General features: G+C 43.3%; 1 protein-coding gene across 1 annotated transcript in view; it reads right to left on the bottom strand.

Annotated features, from left to right (window-relative positions):
- Window positions 1-1,126: 1,126 nt before the first annotated feature.
- Window positions 1,127-20,386, bottom strand: part of mamdc2a (MAM domain containing 2a) — a 38,317-nt gene continuing 19,057 nt past the window's right edge. Inside the window, exons 7-14 of the mRNA XM_045695335.1 lie at window positions 13,702-13,795; window positions 11,737-11,883; window positions 10,863-11,128; window positions 10,675-10,771; window positions 6,797-6,952; window positions 6,379-6,638; window positions 3,512-3,599; window positions 1,127-1,967 (exon numbers count right to left, since the gene is read on the bottom strand). Coding sequence (XP_045551291.1) covers window positions 1,906-1,967; window positions 3,512-3,599; window positions 6,379-6,638; window positions 6,797-6,952; window positions 10,675-10,771; window positions 10,863-11,128; window positions 11,737-11,883; window positions 13,702-13,795 — 1,170 coding nt within the window. The 3' untranslated portion in view covers window positions 1,127-1,905. The remainder of the gene's footprint in view (window positions 1,968-3,511; window positions 3,600-6,378; window positions 6,639-6,796; window positions 6,953-10,674; window positions 10,772-10,862; window positions 11,129-11,736; window positions 11,884-13,701; window positions 13,796-20,386) is intronic.

The following is a 20,386-nucleotide window of genomic DNA, read 5'->3' as shown; positions in this document are numbered from 1 at the left end:
GGGGGGGGTGGCGTAGTTCAAGTACTTCGAGGCTCCATTAAAATGGGTTCTTTGAAGAACTTATTAGGGGTTCACCCACAGTTTCAATTTGAAGAACCCCTAAAGCCTAAAGGACACTCCAGATTTCTTCTCTTTTTAGAGTGTGCTCCCTGGTTTTTGGCTAACTGTTTTATTTGTCAGTGTTTTTGGTCAGCTGTGAACTTGGTCAGTAGCCTTAACTAGTCTGTAGCGTTTGACCGAGCCGTCAAGTGAAAGGAAATTAGGTATTTGTGTACTCGTGCCAATAAGTTTTACTGTAATCCTATTTCAAACAAGCAAATCTAAACCTGAAATATTTAATACACATGGCTTGTTTTGTTTTTTTATCTGCTTCGCGACTGTTTCCCTATAAATTCTCCTAGAAACTGTGATTGTAATTTGTTACATTATGAATATGCTTTTACAAAAACAAAAATATAAAAAATATATATTATATTAATATATATTAAAACAGTACTCTGTATTTTGCTGCATACATCTGCAAGCAAACAGATGGATTGTTTAATCATGTTCCTTGTGCTTCTTTACCAGACTAACTTTTAAACTGTAAACTGGTGACATCATAAGAAGGCACAACACTGAAAGCAGCAGGTAGGTGAGTTAAAAAGGGACTTTTCTGACCCGCATCCCATTGACAGCCCGACTAGACATAACCTACAACTGACCCATACCTTAACCCTAACCCTAACCAAATCCTTAACCCTGACCTGAACCTTTACTGAAATTAAATATTGATTTGCACGTCAACCATGTTCCCTTAGTTCACGTGTCAAACTCATTCCACAGAGGGCTGAATGTCTGCAGGTTGTCAATCTTCCCTTGTACCTGTTTGATGAATTAAGGTCACTGATTAGTAAGGAACTCCCCTCACCTGGTTGTCTAGGACTTAACTGAAAGAAAAAAATGAAAAATCCAGCAGATACTAGGCCCTCCATGGAATGAGATTGTCACTCCTGCCTTAGTTCTTCCCAGGTGAGGGTACCAACCGCTTCTATTTCCTTTGACTGTCAATCAGACAGTAATACTGATTTGGTCAAACAATTCCCCTGACAAGTGTTCTAGGTTCTATTAAAACAAATAATATGTCTGCAATTTAATTCAACGTTTATTTGTAGAGCATCATTTACATACTAAACTTCAGCAGAACATAGCAATACGTAGGAAAACATGTTTAGAAAAGAAAAGTAAGAAACCTGAGAAAGAGAAGAGTAGCCTATCCCAGTAGACTTTGATATATGAATTGCTGGTTATCTTCTGACTTCAGACCTAAAGCTGGACACAAATCCGTTGTCACAGTGAGGAGTTAGATATCATTGCAATGCATAGTGTAAATGTTAGATACACATTCGATATACAGGTGGGTCAGTGCTTTACAAGTTTAGTCGAATATTTACTATTGCATTTGTATACAGACTATTCATGTATTATTGTCGACAGAATAGTGACGTGTGAATTCTCTGCAGTTATGATCTCCCACCACTAGGGGTCAGACATGAACTGTGCAGTAAAAACGTTGAGTTTTTAAAACAATCCAACGACATATTTCTGCACTGACAATACATACATCTAGAGGAGTAAGAATACATTGACATACACACATACATCCAGAAAATATTACGTTTGAACATATTGAATGCTTTTCTACAAACAAAAAAAGTTTGGACTGTACAATGGTCTGTAAGCCTACATTATATCCTACCTTGTACAAGAAGAAGTAACAGTGGGAAAACTAATGACTGGCACTGAGCATGTCTCTACTCTAGGTAAATGGTCTCGCAGGAGTTACTCCCATACACACAAGCTCTCACCATTGTCCCCACCCAGTCTTCTATCACACACAGACACACAGACAATCCAGTGTTTCCCTCAGTACTCAATCTCGTTGAAGTTTTCTGAAAAGCCGGAATATGGAATTGTGTCTCCAGGATCTAGAAGAGAAATTGGAAATATTAACATGAATCCAACAGGAGGTTGGTGGCACCTTAATTGGGGAGAACGGCCTCGTGGTAATGACTGGAGCGGAATCTGTGGAGTGGTATCAAATGCATCAAACACGTGGTTTCTATGAATTTGATTCCATTCCATTCGCTCCGTTCCGGACATTGTTATCAGCCCTTCTCCACTCAGCAGCCTCCTGTGCATGCATCTGTGAGATAATCTCATGTTGGAAGGGAAGGGAATCAATAACACTGTCTATCATGATTGGGGTGAATTCCACAAATTCTATTCTAATTCAATTGTCTCTCCCTGTATTCAATTTAATTCAATTAAAATTCTAGGTCAGTCTTTGAATTCAGAGATAATTCAATTCCTCTTAATTCCAATGTTAGGTCAAATCGAATAATTCAATTCCCAATTCAATATTATCCCAACAATTCTGCAAACTCCAATTTGAATTCAATTTCCTCAGGCGGATCATGCCACTGTTCAGACAACTTAAGTATACTGAAAATATAGCAATACAGGTTGCAACCATTCAAAACCAATCTTACAGTACATTTTTTATACTATGTTCATTAATTCCATTACCTGGGAAATGTAAAAAATATTTAATTTAATTCCATGTCAATTCTCCACTTCATGAGTAAATAAAAAAAAATGAATTGGAATTTCAAATTAAATTGGAATTGACACCTGGTGTCTTTCCTATTGTATATCTGGTCCCCAGCCAGCTCTCATGGAGTAGCCTGGGGACGAGCTGATTCTATTCCTATTTCTATGTATAAAGAACGGTCTTTTCTATACCTGATAAGTCTATGTACAGGGAATTGTGTATTCTATACATCATATTTCTATGTATAAAGAACGGTCTTTTCTATACCTGATAAGTCTATGTACAGGGAACTGTGTATTCTATACATAATATTTCTATGTATAGAGAACTGTCTCTATTCTGACTGAGGACCTGTGGTAGGATGCTGTACTGCACTGTGTGAAAGAGGTTATTATACTGAGCTACTGAACCGTGATTAGACATGATACCGCCTAGCACGTGCTGTACAGACCGCACCAGTCCGTCTACCCAGCAATAAGCTATTCTATCACGTGCTGTACAGGCCACACCAGTCCCCGTCTACACAGCATTAAGCTATTTTATCACGTGCTGTACCGTACAGACAGCACCAGCCCTTGTCTACACAGCATTAAGCTATTCTATCACGTGCTGTACAGGCCACACCAGTCCCTGTCTACACAGCATTAAGCTATTCTAACACAAAACAGAAATAGCTCAGTGATTACAGTATCAGAGTACAACTTTGCTGTTGATTTAGCCTGTCATAATGATGTCATACTAAACTGGTTGGAGTTTCCCCAGATAGAGTATAATGTGTTAACTGTGAAATGTGTGTAATGTGTGTTCTCATGTCCTGAAAAACATATTTTCCTCCTTTCTTTTTTACCTTTATCTATTCAGGAGAGTCAATTAAGAACAAATTCTTATTTACAATGACGGCCTGGCCAGAGAGCCTACCTGCTGTGCACGGTCCTTTTTTAAACACAATGTCATCAATAGCGATATCACTTCTTATTGATGGTCCTCGGATCGCTTCGAATATAATCTGGAAAGAAAGGCAAAGAAAATCATCATCACAAACCACGTTTCCATCCACAGTTTAAACCATGTTTCCATCCATAGTTCAAACCCCGTTTCCATCCACAGTTTAAACCCCGTTTCCATCCACAGTTTAAACCCCGTTTCCATCCACAGTTTAAACCCCGTTTCCATCCACAGTTTAAACCCCGTTTCCATCCACAGTTTAAACCCCGTTCCATCCACAGTTTAAACCCCGTTTCCATCCACAGTTTAAACCACGTTTCCATCCACAGTTTTTAAGCGAGTATAGTCATAGCGTATTAAAAAAAAACATCACAACAGCTGTGAAGAAAAAAGGGAATTTCGGTACAATTTTCTAAATGCCGACAGATCATTTGTTTGGTCGACATGGTGGGATGTTTTTGAGTCTATAAAATGTATTATGCGAGAAATGGCGATGGAAATATCTTAATGCGCAAATATTGGCATATATATATGTCAATATTTGCGCATTAAGATATTTCCATCGCCATTTCTCGCATAATACATTTTACAGACTCAAAAACATCCCACCATGTCGACCAAACAAATAATACACATATAACAACCATCATATCGAAGTAAACTTATCCGCAAAGTCCATTGGTTTCGAGGCTGATGTTTGGCAAGTCGAACCTTCAGCTCCCTCCACAGATTTTCTATGGGATTAAGGTCTGGAGACTGGCTAGGCCACTCCAGGACCTTAATGTGCTTCTTCATGAGCCACTCCTTTGTTGCCTTGGCCGTGTGTTTTGGGTCATTGTCATGCTGGAATACCCATCCACGACCCATTTTCAATGCCCTGGCTGAGGGAAGGATGTTCTCACCCAAGATTTGACGGTACATGGCCCCGTCCATCGTCCCTTTGATGCGGTGAAGTTGTCCTGTCCCCTTAGGAGAAAAACACCCGCAAAGCATAATGTTTCCACCTCCATGTTTGACGGTGGGGATGGTGTTCTTGGGGGTCATAGGCAGCATTACTCCTCCTCCAAACACGGCGAGTTGAGTTGATGCCAAAGAGCTCCATTTTGGTCTCATCTGACCACAACACTTTCACCCAGTTGTCCTCTGAATCATTCAGATGTTCATTGGCAAACTTCAGACGGGCATGTATATGTGCTTTCTTGAGCAGGGGACCTTGTGGGCGCTGCAGGATTTCAGTCCTTCATGGCATAGTGTGTTACCAATTGTTTTCTTGGTGACTATGGTCCCACCTGCCTTGAGATCATTGACAAGATCCTCCCGTGTAGTTCTGGGCTGATTCCTCACCGTTCTCATGATCATTGCAACTCCACGAGGTGAGATCTTGCATGGAGCCCCAGGCCGAGGGAGATTGACAGTTCTTTTGTGTTTCTTCCATTTGCGAATAATCGAACCAACTGTTGTCACCTTCTCACCAAGCTGCTTGGCGATGGTCTTGTAGCCCATTCCAGCCTTGTGTAGGTCTACAATCTTGTCCCTGACATCCTTGGAGAGCTCTTTGGTCTTGGCCATGGTGGAGAGTTTGGAATCTGATTGATTGATTGCTTCTGTGGACAGGTGTCTTTTATACAGGTAACAAACTGAGATTAGGAGCACTCCCTTTAAGAGTGTGCTCCTAATCTCAGCTCGTTACCTGTATAAAAGACACCTGGGAGCCAGAAATATTTCTGATTGAGAGGGGGTCAAATACTTATTTCCCTCGTTAAAATGCACATCAATTTATAACATTTTTGACATGTGTTTTTCAGGATTTTTTAGTTTTTTATTCTGTCTCTCACTGTTCAAATACACCTACCATTAAAATTATAGACTGATCATTTCTTTTTCAGTGGGCAAACGTACAAAATCAGCAGGGGATCAAATACTTTTTTCCCTCACTGTACGCATGAAAATCTGTCGCCAATTGGATGGAAATCTAGCAACATTTCTCAAAATAGCATTAATATCAATGAATATGGAGTAAAACAGAATATTTATTCCAATGGAGTCTGATGAAACAAATGTGTCCCCATTTCCTCTCCGGATGTGAGTGTTACGCTGTTGAGTCTGTCTGTCTGTCTGTCTGTCTGTCTGTCTGTCTGTCTGTCTGTCTGTCTGTCTGTCTGTCTGTCTGTCTGTCTGTCTGTCTGTCTGTCTGTCTGTCTGTCTGTCTGTCTGTCTGTCTGTCTGTCTGTCTCTCTGTCTGTGTGTCTGTATGTCTCTCTGTCTGTGTGTCTGTGTGTCTCTCTGTCTGTGTGTGTGTCTGTATGTCTCTCTGTCTGCGTGTCTGACCGTCTGTCTGCGTGTCTCTCTGTCTGTGTGTCTGTATGTCTCTCTGTCTGTGTGTCTGTCTGTCTCGTCTGTCTGTCTGTCTGTCTGTCTGTCTGTCTGTCTGTCTGTCTGTCTGTCTGTCTGTCTGTCTGTCTGTCTGTCTGTCTGTCTGTCTGTCTGTCTGTCTGTCTGTCTGTGTGTCTCTCTGTGTGTCTCTCTGTCTGTGTGTCTCTCTGTCTGTGTGTCTCTCTGTCTGTGTGTCTCTCTGTCGCTGTGTGTGTGTCTCTCTGTCGCTGTGTGTGTGTCCCTCTGTCGCTGTGTGTGTGTGTCTCTCTGTCGCTGTGTGTGTGTGTCTCTCTGTCGCTGTGTGTGTGTGTGTGTCTCTCTGTCGCTGTGTGTGTGTGTCTCTCTGTCGCTGTGTGTGTGTGTGTCTCTCTGTCGCTGTGTGTGTGTGTGTCTCTCTGTCGCTGTGTATGTGTCTCTCTGTCGCTGTGTGTGTGTGTGTCTCTCTGTCGCTGTGTGTGTCTCTCTACCAGGTGTCTGCGGTCACACTCGTAGTCCACCGTTGCCCTCATCCAGGAGATGCTCTGCTCGCCGCGACGTCTCCATAGCAACGCGTCCTGCTCGCTATCGCCACGGCGCAGGAGTACGCTCAGCAAGCCGGTGCCAGAGCCGTACATGTGGTAGTAGAAGACCAGACACTGTGGCCCCGTGGAGCCCCTCAGGTCAGAAGACAGCAGACGGGCTGTGTGACCAGGACGCATCAGGGAGGCCTCGACGTACATGAAGTACCCTGAAGAGAGAGATGAGACATGACAGGTTACTGGTGGAATGTAAACACTCAGGAGGAGAAAGATATCAGGGGTCATACAAACACGTTGCTGACATACAGTACAGCATATCATCAGCATTATGTGTGTGTATGGATAAATGAATGAACTGGTGACTCACCCACCCCTGTAGTGTGGTCTCCTCGGGGCCCGGTGTAGGAGGTGGGGGTTTGCCCTCGCACCCGGAGCCAATCCCCTTTATCTGTCTCCTTCTCCTGGCTATAGCCACAGTCCCCTGTCTCAAAGTTACACTGGCCAGGCAGGGCTCTCAGCGGCCCTGGAACACACACACACAGCTGTTTTAAGGAATCTGACAGCAAAGCTTGATTAAATGTAGATACATGGTAATAACTATCTATTGTCTACATCAACAGTGTTCTGACTCCCTGGAGGTTGGCAGTTGACAGTGATGTTTGAATGATGACTCAAGTGATTTCATAACGAGATAAAGAAGAACTCCTTTCCCACTGGACAAGAACCGGTTGCATCAACATTGTCTCCATGTAATTTCAACAACAAAAATTATATCTGATGACATTGAATCAACGTGGAAAACTAATTGGATTTGCAAAAAGTCATCAAGGTAAATGAATTAAGTATTTTTTTCCCCCAACTTTTAACCTAAATCCAATGACATGGTAAAAAAATATACTGCTCAAAAAAATAAAGGGAACACTTAAACAACACATCCTAGATCTGAATGAAAGAAATAATCTTATTAAATACTTTTTTCTTTACATAGTTGAATGTGCTGACAACAAAATCACACAAAAATAATCAATGGAAATCCAATTTATCAACCCATGGAGGTCTGGATTTGGAGTCACACTCAAAATTAAAGTGGAAAACCACACTACAGGCTGATCCAACTTTGATGTAATGTCCTTAAAACAAGTCAAAATTAGGCTCAGTAGTGTGTGTGGCCTCCACGTGCCTGTATGACCTCCCTACAACGCCTGGGCATGCTCCTGATGAGGTGGCGGATGGTCTCCTGAGGGATCTCCTCCCAAACCTGGACTAAATCATCCGCCAACTCCTGGACAGTCTGTGGTGCAACGTGGCGTTGGTGGATGGAGCGAGACATGATGTCCCAGATGTGCTCAATTGGATTCAGGTCTGGGGAACGGGCGGGCCAGTCCATAGCATCAATACCTTCCTCTTGCAGGAACTGCTGACACACTCCAGCTACATGAGGTCTAGCATTGTCTTGCATTAGGAGGAAACCAGGGCCAACCGCACCAGCATATGGTCTCACAAGGGGTCTGAGGATCTCATCTCGGTACCTAATGGCAGTCAGGCTACCTCTGGCGAGCACATGGAGGGCTGTGCGGCCCCCCAAAGAAATGCCACCCCACACCATGACTGACCCACCGCCAAACCGGTCATGCTGGAGGATGTTGCAGGCAGCAGAACGTTCTCCACGGCGTCTCCAGACTCTGTCACGTCTGTCACATGTGCTCAGTGTGAACCTGCTTTCATCTGTGAAGAGCACAGGGCGCCAGTGGAGAATTTGCCAATCTTGGTGTTCTCTGGCAAATGCCAAACGTCATGCACGGTGTTGGGCTGTAAGCACAACCCCCACCCGTGGACGTCGGGCCCTCATACCACCCTCATGGAGTCTGTTTCTGACCGCTGCTGGAGGTCATTTTGTAGGGCTCTGGCAGTGCTTCTTCTGCTTCTCCTTGCACAAAGGCGGAGGTAGCGGTCCTGCTGCTGGGTTGTTGCCCTCCTACGGCCTCCTCCACGTCTCCTGATGTACTGGCCTGTCTCCTGGTAGCGCCTCCATGCTCTGGACACTACGCTGACAGACACAGCAAACCTTCTTGCCACAGCTCGCATTGATGTGCCATCCTGGATGAGCTGCACTACCTGAGCCACTTGTGTGGGTTGTAGACTCTGTCTCATGCTACCACTAGAGTGAAAGCACCGCCAGCATTCAAAAGTGACCAAAACATCAGCCAGGAAGCATAGGAACTGAGAAGTGGTCTGTGGTCCCCACCTGCAGAACCACTCCTTTATTGGGGTGTCTTGCTAATTGCCTATCATTTCCACCTGTTGTCTATTCCATTTGCACAACAGCATGTGAAATGTATTGTCAATCAGTGTTGCTTCCTAAGTGGACAGTTTGATTTCACAGAAGTGTGATTGACTTGGAGTTACATTGTGTTGTTTAAGTGTTCCCTTTATTTTTTGGAGCAGTGTATATATTTCACGTTGAATTCATGTGAGTCGACATCTCAACCAAAAGTAAATCAAAACTAGATGTTGAAATGACGTCTGAATGGGTTGGCTGTATTTCCCCATTGCTCTTCACTACCAGGGTCATAGCTGAATCAGCAGCAGCAGTTATGAAAGTCATTAGCAACATAATCACAGCCCTGATGAATGGCAGTTTACTTTGAGACTACAATAGTCTAAATCCACTGCCGCTTTGAAGAAAACTGTTGCCTTAATAGTTGACAGTCCTTTGTCATTTCATAGATTTAAGAATGACAACATTACAACAAAACCTTACAAGTGCTTTGAAATGTATTTCTGTTATACATATGTGAAATATATTATAATTACAATCAAAGACAATTCATTTGTGACAGTCTCTGAAAGGTTGCAGTAATATTATCATATCCCATCTAAACCGTTCCGAAGGCCTCATTTATAGTTTTCACCACAGCGTCATGAGAACTCAGCCCAAATGGCCCAGAGAAACTGCTGTCAAAGCAAAGAAGCCGTCACTGCCCATGTAATTACCGTATAACATCATAGACGACGAGACCAGATGTTTGCCACGATGGCTGATCGTCTAAGGCTGCGTTTACTGTTATGGGCAAAGGATCTGATCTGATTGCTCAAAAGACCAATTAGTGGTAAAAAATCCGAATTGGGCTGCCTGTGTAAACGCAGCCTAAGAGCTTATAAATAGTAAGAGTTTAATTGAAGGACCCAGCCCAGTCTCCCAGCAGCTGGCAACAAAAACCACATATCCACAGCCGGGGCCTGAGTATGAGGAAAAGAGGAGAGTTTTAGCTGATTTTATTCCAGCTTGAAATATTTTCTCGTGCTACTAGCTACTCTGGCTTGAGCAAGGCCAGGGCCAGGATAACCCTGCTTGCAAGGTAGCCCTGCCTGCGACTTTAAAATCAGTGTCAGCCCTTGACCCAAGAGGGAATTTCCTCTTGCTCTAATGGTTAAGATGTTGGTTTCTCCAGTGGGGGACCCGGGGACACATCCAGCCTGTGACACTTCTTCAGATCAGGTTATGTAGTGAGGGATTCCTGGCTAAACTACAACATCAAGTCCTGGACTGCTACCAGAGTAGCAGGATGCCACTGTTAAGTAGCACACTCCTCGAGTGGCTCCCGTGTGGCGCAGTGGTCTAAGGCACTGCATCTCAGTGCTAAAGGCGTCACTACAGACCCCGGTTAGATTCCAGGCTGTATCACAACCGGCCGTGATTGGGAGTCCCATAGGGCGGCGCACAATTGGCCCAACATCTTCCAGGTTAGAGTTTGGCCGGGGTAGGCCGTCATTGTAAATAAGAATTTGTTCTTAACTGACTTGCCTAGTTAAATAAAGGTTAAAAAAAGAAATATATAACTAAGTTTCGATATGTAACCTAGCCAAACTAGCTCTCTGAGCCAGCGGTGCTTACATAAATAGTAAAGTGTTTTAATAAACACTTCACTTTGGATGGAAACTAAAGAGCTATTGAATTGGCAAGCACAGTGATAGAAAAACACCAACTTAACTTAGAAATAGACTGTTTATTTCTACAAAAAGCAACAATGGATAACATCCAAATCTGTAACTCAGCTGACCCTATACACTGGGTACCTCTCTGTTTCAGTTCTGTTTATAAGTATTGATGTCAATGGGAGAAATAGTTCATAGTTGCATGTGCAGTGGATATCACAAGGCAGGATTCAATCCCATGTGCAGTCTCCTTGACATAATGGCAAGGTCAAAGACCTGACGTATACACGCCCAGGCCTGCTGTCTTACCTGCTGTGATTCTACAGTCCCCAATGGTCACTGTGATGTCATCGAGAGCCACTTGGCCACAGTCCCAGAAGTTTTTACATATGCTGACGAACACTACCTGGGAGAAAGACAGATATTACCCGGCTATCGCAGAGCAAAAAACTCAACTATTATCCCTCCCTTCCTTCTGTGTACGCATGCGTTGTTACCTTGGTAACCATGGGCTTCATATATGTGACGTCCACCCCTGTCCAGACATCTCTGGTGGTATCAGCCAGGCTCCAGACCTTCTCCTGAGCCACGTTGTGCTGGTCGTAGATGTAGAGAACCAGTGCGTTTTCCACTTTCCTGAAGCCGTGAAGGGCGTAGTGGAAACGCAGACAGTACTTATGGTTGCCGGGGAGGAAAGGACCGTGGAGACGACCCACGTAACCCGGCCGCGACGTGAATCGTGTGTTCGCCAGGAGGAACGAGCCTGGAGGGTAGATTTAGGATTTGATATGTTACGTCTCTCTAAGCAGGACATCACTTTAACCCCTACCTACGTGTTCATATTACCTCAACTACCTCATAACCCTACACATTGACTCAGTACTGCTACTCCTTGTATAGAGCCTCCTTATTGTTATTTTTTGTGTTACTATTTTCTTTTTTTATTTGTTAATTTCTTACTTTTTAACACAGCTTTGTCAGTCTCGTAAGTAAGCATTTCATGGTAAAGTCTACACCTGTTGTATTCAGCGCACGTGATGAATAAATTAGATTTGATTTCCAACTGACTCTAAATACCTGTTATTTAGTCACAATCATTATGGGGCGAAACATAACTTCCAAGTACATTTTTCACTTAGTTATGTATCGATGTTAATGGGAAACATAAGTTTCCCATTAGGGCTCATAAATGTTTGTGACAAGTCTTACAGGCTTTGTGTTAGGCGTTATAGGCTGCATCCCAAATGGCAACCTATTCCCTATATAGTGCACAACTTTTGGCCAAGGCCCTGTGGACACTGGTCAAAAGTAGTCTACTATATAGGGAATAGGGTGTAATTTGGGACGCGTCCATAGAGTTGTGTAACTCACCAGTCCCCGTGGTGTGGTCTCCTATTCTGTACGCATTGGGTTTCACTGAAACTCTGTTCCACACCTTGCTCTCCACTCTTTCCTGGTAGTACTGACACAGACCCTCCTCAAAGTCACAGTTAGCTATGGACGGGTCAACCACGGGCTCTGAAACAAAACATGCGGGTAGAAGTGAACAATGGTACCTTTTAATTCCATGCGTTAGAATCATTCCAAATGATCCAGACCAAGGCCGAAAACAGGCCCTGGAATAAATGTTGCCAGCTTTAGAAAATGTCACTTTAGAAAATGATACTACACCTTAGGGAGCTTTGGAAAATGATACTACACCTTAGGGAGCTTTATAAAATGATACTACACCCTAGGAAGCTTTAGAAAATGATACTACACCTTAGGGAGCTTTAGGAAATGATACTACACCTTAGGGAGCTTTGGAAAATGATACTACACCTTAGGGAGCTTTATAAAATGATACTACACCTTAGGGAGCTTTGGAAAATGATACTACACCTTAGGGAGCTTTATAAAATGATACTACACCCTAGGGAGCTTTAGGAAATGATACTACACCCTAGGGAGCTTTATAAAATGATACTACACCTCAGGGAGCTTTATAAAATGATACTACACCCTAGGAAGCTTTATAAAATGATACTACACCTCAGGGAGCTTTATAAAATGATACTACACCTCAGGGAGCTTTATAAAATGATACTACACCTCAGGGAGCTTTAGGAAATGATACTACACCTCAGGGAGCTTTAGGAAATTATACCACACCTCAGGGAGCTTTAGAAAATTATACCACACCTCAGGGAGCTTCAGAAAATGATAGTACACCTCAGGGAGCTTTGGAAAATGATACTACACCTCAGGGAGCTTTATAAAATGATACTACACCTTAGGGAGCTTTATAAAATTATACTACACCTTAGGGAGCTTTAGGAAATGATACTACACCTTAGGGAGCTTTAGGAAATGATACTACACCTCAGGGAGCTTTCGGAAATGATACTACACCTTAGGGAGCTTTAGGAAATGATACTACACCTTAGGGAGCTTTAGGAAATGATACTACACCTTAGGGAGCTTTATAAAATGATACTACACCTTAGGGAGCTTTGGAAAATGATACTACACCTCAGGGAGCTTTAGGAAATGATACTACACCTTAGGGAACTTTAGGAAATGATACTACACCTCAGGGAGCTTTAGAAATACAAAGAAGGGGACATAATGGAAACTTTTAATTGTCAAAGTTTCTGCTGCAAGGTCTTTTTCAGGACACAGCAGGATACTTATACATGTTTTGAATGTTTACAATATAAAAGTGTCCATACATTAGAAACAAGCTATAGATTGTATGTATTGATATGGCTATGACATCAGAACTGTGTTTAAAATACATGTACCATGCTGTACCATGCTGTATCCTAAGCCCAGGGCTGACTGACACAGTAATAGAACACATGTTGCTGAGGGTGAGAGAACACTGGCTGCTGAGAGGTTCTCTCTGGAATTTAGACTGAGGGACAGAGAGAAGGAGAGTGAGAAAGATACAGAAAGAGAAGAGAGAGACTAGTTCAACTTCAGAGGGTAGTGGAATCAAAAGAAGGATCATTTTTACATCCGCGGTTAATGTTCCAATCGTAATATAATCAATTCCAATCCTTTTCTTCAAAGGGAACACACCCTTCTCTCCCACCTCTCTTGCTAAATCATGTTGTCTGGAACACTTGAGGAAAATGAGAATGGGTTGGATGGTAGAGTAGGGACTATGTGGTACTCCAGGGCTCTGTGGTGATGGTGTAATGTAGCTAGTAGCTACTGTTGCTGAAACACACTGGGCCAGTTTCCCGGACACAGATTAAGCCTGTAGTCCTGGACTAAAAAGCCAGCTCAATGGAGATTCTCTAGGATTCTCCACCCCACTGTGTTGATCATAGTAATACTGTACCCTCTCACCTGTCTCTGTGTGGCAGAACTCTGGAGAGAAGGAGATGTCATCAATGGCCACGTATCCTCCACGGGCACTGTTAAAGGCTACCTCATAAACCACCTGGAAAACACAGACCAAACCAAGATATAACCAAGATATGATCAGAAGATAACCATACAGTGTAAACTCAATAGTTAGCTCAACAGTTAGCGCAATAAATAGCTCATCAACAGTTAGCTCATCAACAGTTAGCCAGATGCCACACTAAAACGACCAGGCTCGTCCAACAGAACTTAATTTAAAACATGCCTCTCAGGTCAACCAAAACCTTCAATGAGTTGACTGTAATGGTAAAGACATTTACTCAGACTCTGTAGCGCGTTACGTAACAGAACAGAGCAGCTCTCTTTTTAACAGTAGCACTGGCTGGTGTAGAGCTGTAAAGGAAATGGTTGGGTCCTCACAAAGATCGTAAAACTATTCGATTTTGACAGTCCCCACTAGGAAAATTGCTATTTAGGCTTAGGTGTTAGGTTTAGGGTTAGGTTTACAATTACGGTTATGGTTTAGGGGTTAGGGTTAGATTTAGGGTGAGAGAAAATAGGATTTTGAATGGAAATCAACTTTAGGTCCCCACAAGGATAGTAAAACGTGTGTGTGTGTGTGTGTGTGTGGCGTGTGTGTGTCAAAACACTCTTCTGTGTGGGAGGAATTCTAGCCGAGGCGCTTGTTACTTCAGACTTCTTTATACCGGAACTGAATACACGCATCACTAGAGACATTTTCTTTTTGCCATGGAACCCCCCAAAAAAGCCATATTACAACCTATGTGTTGTGATTATTGTGTTGTTTGCTCTATAACCTGTTCGTTCATATGCCTTGACACCGTGATATATAGGCCTAAAGGCCGAGACAATAAGAAGACTCAGTGGCAGAATAAATTCAACCACACCTTTGTTTCATCACAAAACCGGAGAGGAACAAAGCATATTGCATGAAACAAAGAGTTACATGAACTTCAGCACGGTCAAGGAAATACAACAGGTGTAGCCCTTACAGTGAAATGCTTACTTACAAGACCTTAACCAACAATGCAGTTTTAGGAAAATACCTACAAAAAAAGTAAGAGACAAGAATAACAAATAATTAAAGAGCAGCAGCATATAACAATAGCGGAGCTATATACAGGGAGTACCGGTACAGAGTCAATGTGTGGGGGTACCGGTGTCGAGGTAATTGAGGTAATATGTACATGTAGGTTATTAAAGTGACAATGCATAGATAATAATAAAGAGTAGCAGCAGCGTAGAAGGGGGGAATGCAAATAGTCTGGGTAACCATTTGATTAGATGTTCAGGAGTCTTATGGCTTGGGGTTAGAAGCTGTTTAGAAGCTTCTTGAACCTAGACTTGGCGCTCCGGTACCGCTTGCGGTGCGGTAGCAGAGAGAACAGTCTATGACTAGGGTGGCTGTAGTCTTTGACAATTTTTAGGGCCTTCCTCTGACACCACCTGGTATAGAGGTCCTGGATGGCAGGAAGCTTGGCCCCGGTGATGTACTGGGCCATACGCACTATCCTCTGTAGTGTCTTGCGGTCGGAGGCCGAGCAGTTGCCATACCAGGCAGTGATGCAACTGGTCAGGATGCTCTCGATGGTGCAGCTGTAGAACCTTTGAGGATCTGAGGACCCATGCCAAATCTTTTTCAGTCTCCAGAGGGGGAATAGGTTTTGTCGTGCCCTCTTCACGACTGTCTTGTTGTGCTTGGACCATGTTAGTGATGTGGACGCCAAGGAACTTGAAGCTCTCAACCTTCTCCACTACAGCACCGTCGATGGAAATGAGGGCGTGCTCTGTCCTCCTTTTCTTGTAGTCCACAATCATCTCCTTTGTCTTTATCACTTTGAGGGAGAGGTTGTTGTCCTTGCACCATACGACCGTCTCTGACATCCTCCCTATAGGTTGTCTCACCGTTGTCGGTGATCAGGCCTACCGCTGTTTTGTCATCAGCTAACTTAATGATGGTGTTGGAGTCGTGCCTGACCGTGCAGTCATGAGTGAACAGGAAGTACAGGAGGGGACTGAGCACGCACCCCTGAGGGGCCCCCGTGTTGAGGATGTGTTGTTACCTACCCTTACCACCTGGGGGGCGACCCGTCTGGAAGTCCAGGATCCAGTTGCAGAGGGAGGTGTTTAGTCCCAGGGTCCTTAGCTTAGTGATGAGCTTTGAGGGCACTATGGTGTTGAACATTGAGCTGTAGTCAATGAATAGCATTTTCACATAGGTGTTCCTTTTGTCCAGGTGTGAAAGGGCAGTGTGGAGTGCAATAGAGATTGCATCATCTGTGGATCTGTTGGTGCGGTATGCAAATTGGAGTGGGTCTAGGGTTTCTGGGATAATGGTGTTGATGTGAGCCTTGACCAGCCTTTCAAAGCATTTCATGGCTACAGACGTGAGTGCTACGGGTTGGTAGTCATTTAAGCAGGTTACCTTAGTGTTCTTGGGCACAGGGACTATGGTGGTCTGCTTGAAACATGTTGGTATTACAGACTCATACAGGGAGAGGTTGAAAATGTCAGTGAAGACACTTGCCAATTTGTCAGCACTCGGAGTACACGTTCTGGTAATCCGTCTGGCCCTGCGGCTTTGTGAATGTTGACCTGTTTAAAGGTCTTACTCACATCAACTGCAGAGAGCGTGATCACACAGTCGTCCGGAACAGCTGATGCTCTCATGCATTTTTCAGTGTTACTTGCCTTGAAGCGAGCATAGAAGTTATTTATCTCATCTGGTAGGCTCGTGTCACTGGGCAGCTCGCGGCTGTGCATCTCTTTGTAGTCTGTCATAGTTTGCAAGCCCTGCCACATCCGACGAGCGTCAGAGTCGGTGTAGTATGATTCGATCTTAGTCCTGTATTGACGCTTTGCCTGTTTGATGGTTCGTCGGAGGGTATAGCGAGATTTCTTGTAAGCTTCTGGGTTAGAGTCCCGCTCCTTGAAAGCGGCAGCTCTACCCTTTAGTTCAGTGTGTGAATGTTGCCTGTGACTTCTGGTTGGAGTAGGTACGTACAGTCACTGTGGGGACGACTTCCTCGATGCACTTATTGATAAAGCCAGTGACTAATGTGGTGTACACTCATGTAGTTTAGCATCTGCTTCATTTGACCACTTTCTTATAGACCAAGTCATTAGTGCATCCTGCCTTAATTTTTGCTTGTAAGCAGGAATCAGGAGGATAGAATTATGGTCAGATTTGCCAAATGCAGGGCGAGGGAGAGCTTTGTACGCGTCTCTGTGTGTGGAGTAAAGGTGGTCTAGAATTTTTTTCCCTCTGGTTGCACATTTAACATGCTGACAGAAATGAGAAAAAAACTGATTTTAGTTTCCCTGCATTAAATTCCCCGACCACTAGGAGCGCTGCCTCTGGATGAACGATTTCCTGTTTGCTTTTGGCAGTATACAGCTCATTGAGTGCGATTTTAGTGCCAGCATCAGTCTGTGGTGGTATGTAGACACCTACGAAAAATACAGATGAAAACTCTCTAAGTAGATAGTGTGGTCCACAGCTTATCATGAGATACTCTACCTCAGGGGAGCAAAACCTTGAGACTTCCTTAGAAATCATGCACCAGCTGTTGTTTACATACAGTTGAAGTCAGAAGCTTACATACACTTAGGTTGGAGTCATTAAAACTCGTTTTACAACCACTCCACAAATTTCTTGTTAACAAACTAGTTTTGGTAAGTCGGTTAGGACATCTACTTTGTGCATGACACAAGTAATTTTCCAACAATTGTTTACAGTCCGATTATTTCACTTATAACTGTCATTATCTTCTCCTTCATCTGAAGATATCTCGAAGTCAAGAGTCAGACCAAAATGCAAGCGGGATGTGGATACTCATCTTTTAATGTAAAGAATAAAGAATACACGAAAAAAACTATAAACACGAACGACTTCAGACAGGCCAACAGGCTATACATACAAAAAGACTAGCAGTGTTAGCACAACCACCCACAAACCCAAGTGACAAACATACTCCTAAATATATGACTCCCAATCAGGAACAACGATAACCAGCTGTCCCTGATCGGGAGCCACACAGACCAACATAGAAACAAAACACCCAGAACACACATACACAGACATACTCTGCCACGTCCTGACCAAAATACTACACAACTACACCCTCTGCTGGTCAGGACGTGACAATAACTCACTGTATCACAATTCTAGTGAGTCAGAGGTTTACATACACTAAGTTGACTGTGCCTTTAAACAGCTTGGAAAATTCTAGAAAACGATGTCATGGCTTTAGAAGCTTCTGACAGGCTAATAGAAATAATTTGAGTCAATTGGAGGTGTACCTGTGGATGTATTTCAAGGCTTACCTTCAAACTCAGTGCTTCTGTTCTTGACATCATGGGAAAATCAAAAGAAATCAGCCAAGACCTCAGAAAAAAACCTCCACAAGTCTGGTTCATCCTTGGGAGCAATTTCCAAACGCCTGAAGGTACCACGTTCATCTGTACAAACAATAGTATGCAAGTATAAACCCCATGGGACCACGCAGCCGTCATACCGCTCAGGAAGGAGACGCGTTCTGTCTCCTAGAGATTAATGTACTTTGGTGCAAAAAGTGAAAATCATTCCCAGAACAACAGCAAATGACCTTGTGAAGATGCTGGAGGAAACAGGTACAAAAGTATCTATATCCACAGTAAAACAAGTCCTATATCGACATAACCTGAAAGGCCGCTCAGCAAGGAAGAAGCCACTGCTCCAAAACCACCATAAAAAAAGCCAGACTACGGTTTGCAACTGCACATGGGGAAAAATATCGTACTTTTTGGACAAATGTCCTCTAGTCTGAGCAAACAAAAATAGAACTGTTTGGCCATAATGACCATCATTATGTTTGGAGGAAAAAGGGGGAGGATTGCAAGCCGAAGAACACCATCCCAACCGTGAAGCACAGGGGTGACAGCATCATGTTTTGGGGGTGCTTTGCTGCAGGAGGGACTGGTGCACTTCACAAATTAGATGGCATCGTGAGGAAGGAAAATTATGTGGATATATTGAATCAACATCTCAAGACATTAGTCAGGAAGTTAAAGCTTGGTCTTAAATGGGTCTTCCAAATGGACAATGACCCCAAGCATACTTCCAAAGTTGTGGCAAAAGTGCTTAAGGACAACAATGTCAAGGTATTGGAGTGGCGATCACAAAGCCCTGACCTCAATCCCATAGAACATTTGTGGCCAGAACTGAAAAAGTGTGTGCAGGCAAGGAGGCCTACAAACCTGACTCAGTTACACCAGCTCTGTCAGGAGGAATGGGCCAAAATTCACCCAATTTATTGTGGGAAGCTTGTGGAAGGCTACCCAAAACTTCGACCCATGCCTTTAAAACAGTTTAAAGGCAATGCTACCAAATACTAATTGAGTGTATGTAAACTTCTGACCCACTGGGAATGTGATGAAAGAAATAAAAGCTGAAATAAATCATTCTCTCTACTATTATTCTGACATTTCACATTCTTAAAATAAAGTGGTGATACTAACTGACCTAAGAAAGGGAATTTTTACTAGGATTAAATGTCAGGAATTGTGAAAAACTGAGTTGAAATGTATTTGGCTATGGTGTATGTAAACTTCCGACTTCATCTGTATATGCATAGGTCCAGCTCTATGTCTTACCAGAGGCTGCTGTTCTATCCTGCCAATGTCGTTGTTCAGCCACGACTCGGTGAAACATAAGATATTACAGTTTTTAATGTCCCGTTGGTAGGATAAACGTGCTTTCAGTTTATCCCATTTATTTTCCAGCGATTGAACATCAGCTAGCAGGACAGAAGGCAAAGGCAGATTAGCCACTCGTCGCCTGATCCTCACAAGGCACCCTGATCTTTTTTCCGCAAAATCTAAATTTCCTTCTCCAGCGAATGACGGGGATCTGGGCCTGGTCGGGTGTCTGTATTATATCCCTCCCGTCTGACTCATTGAAGAAAAACTCTTTGTCTAATCGAAGGTGAGTAATTGCAGTCCTGATGTCCAGAAGCTCTTTTCGGTCATAAGAGACGGTAGCAGCAACATTATTTCCAAAACAAGTTACGAACAACGTGAAAAAACTAAGAGCCAATAAGACGGCAGGCCTCCCATCCGGCACCATCATGACCTTCCAATCATGACCTTCCAACACGACAACGATCCTAAGCACACAGCCAAGACAAAGCAGAAGTGGCTTCTGGACAAGTCTCTGAATGTCCTTGAGTGGCCCAGCAAGAGCCAGGATTTGAACGTGATCAAACATCTCTGGAGAGACCTGAAAATAGCTGTGCAGCGACGCTCCCCACCCAACCTGACAGAGGTTGAGAGGATCTGCAGAGAAGAATGGGAGGAACTCCCCAAATACATTTGTGCCAAGCTTGTAGATTCAACCCCAAGAAACCTTGATGCCTTAATCGCTGCTAAAGGTGCTTCAACAAAGTACTGAGTAAAGGGTCTAAATACGTATGTAAATGTAATATTTCGTTTTATTTATTTTTGTATATTTACATACATTTCTAAAAACCTGTTTTTGCTTTGACATTATGGGGTATTGTGTGTAGATTGATATGGAAAAAGTCAAGGGGTCTGAATACTTTTGGAATGCACTGTACACTTCACAACAGAATCTGACAGGAAGTCAGCAGTCTGCTATAAGATATAT

This window comes from Salmo salar, chromosome ssa15 (assembly GCF_905237065.1).
Source record: "Salmo salar chromosome ssa15, Ssal_v3.1, whole genome shotgun sequence".
In the NCBI taxonomy this organism is placed as follows: Eukaryota; Metazoa; Chordata; class Actinopteri; order Salmoniformes; family Salmonidae; genus Salmo; species Salmo salar.
Note: the sequence above shows the minus strand (reverse complement) of the source record. Positions and strands in the feature narration are given on the sequence as shown.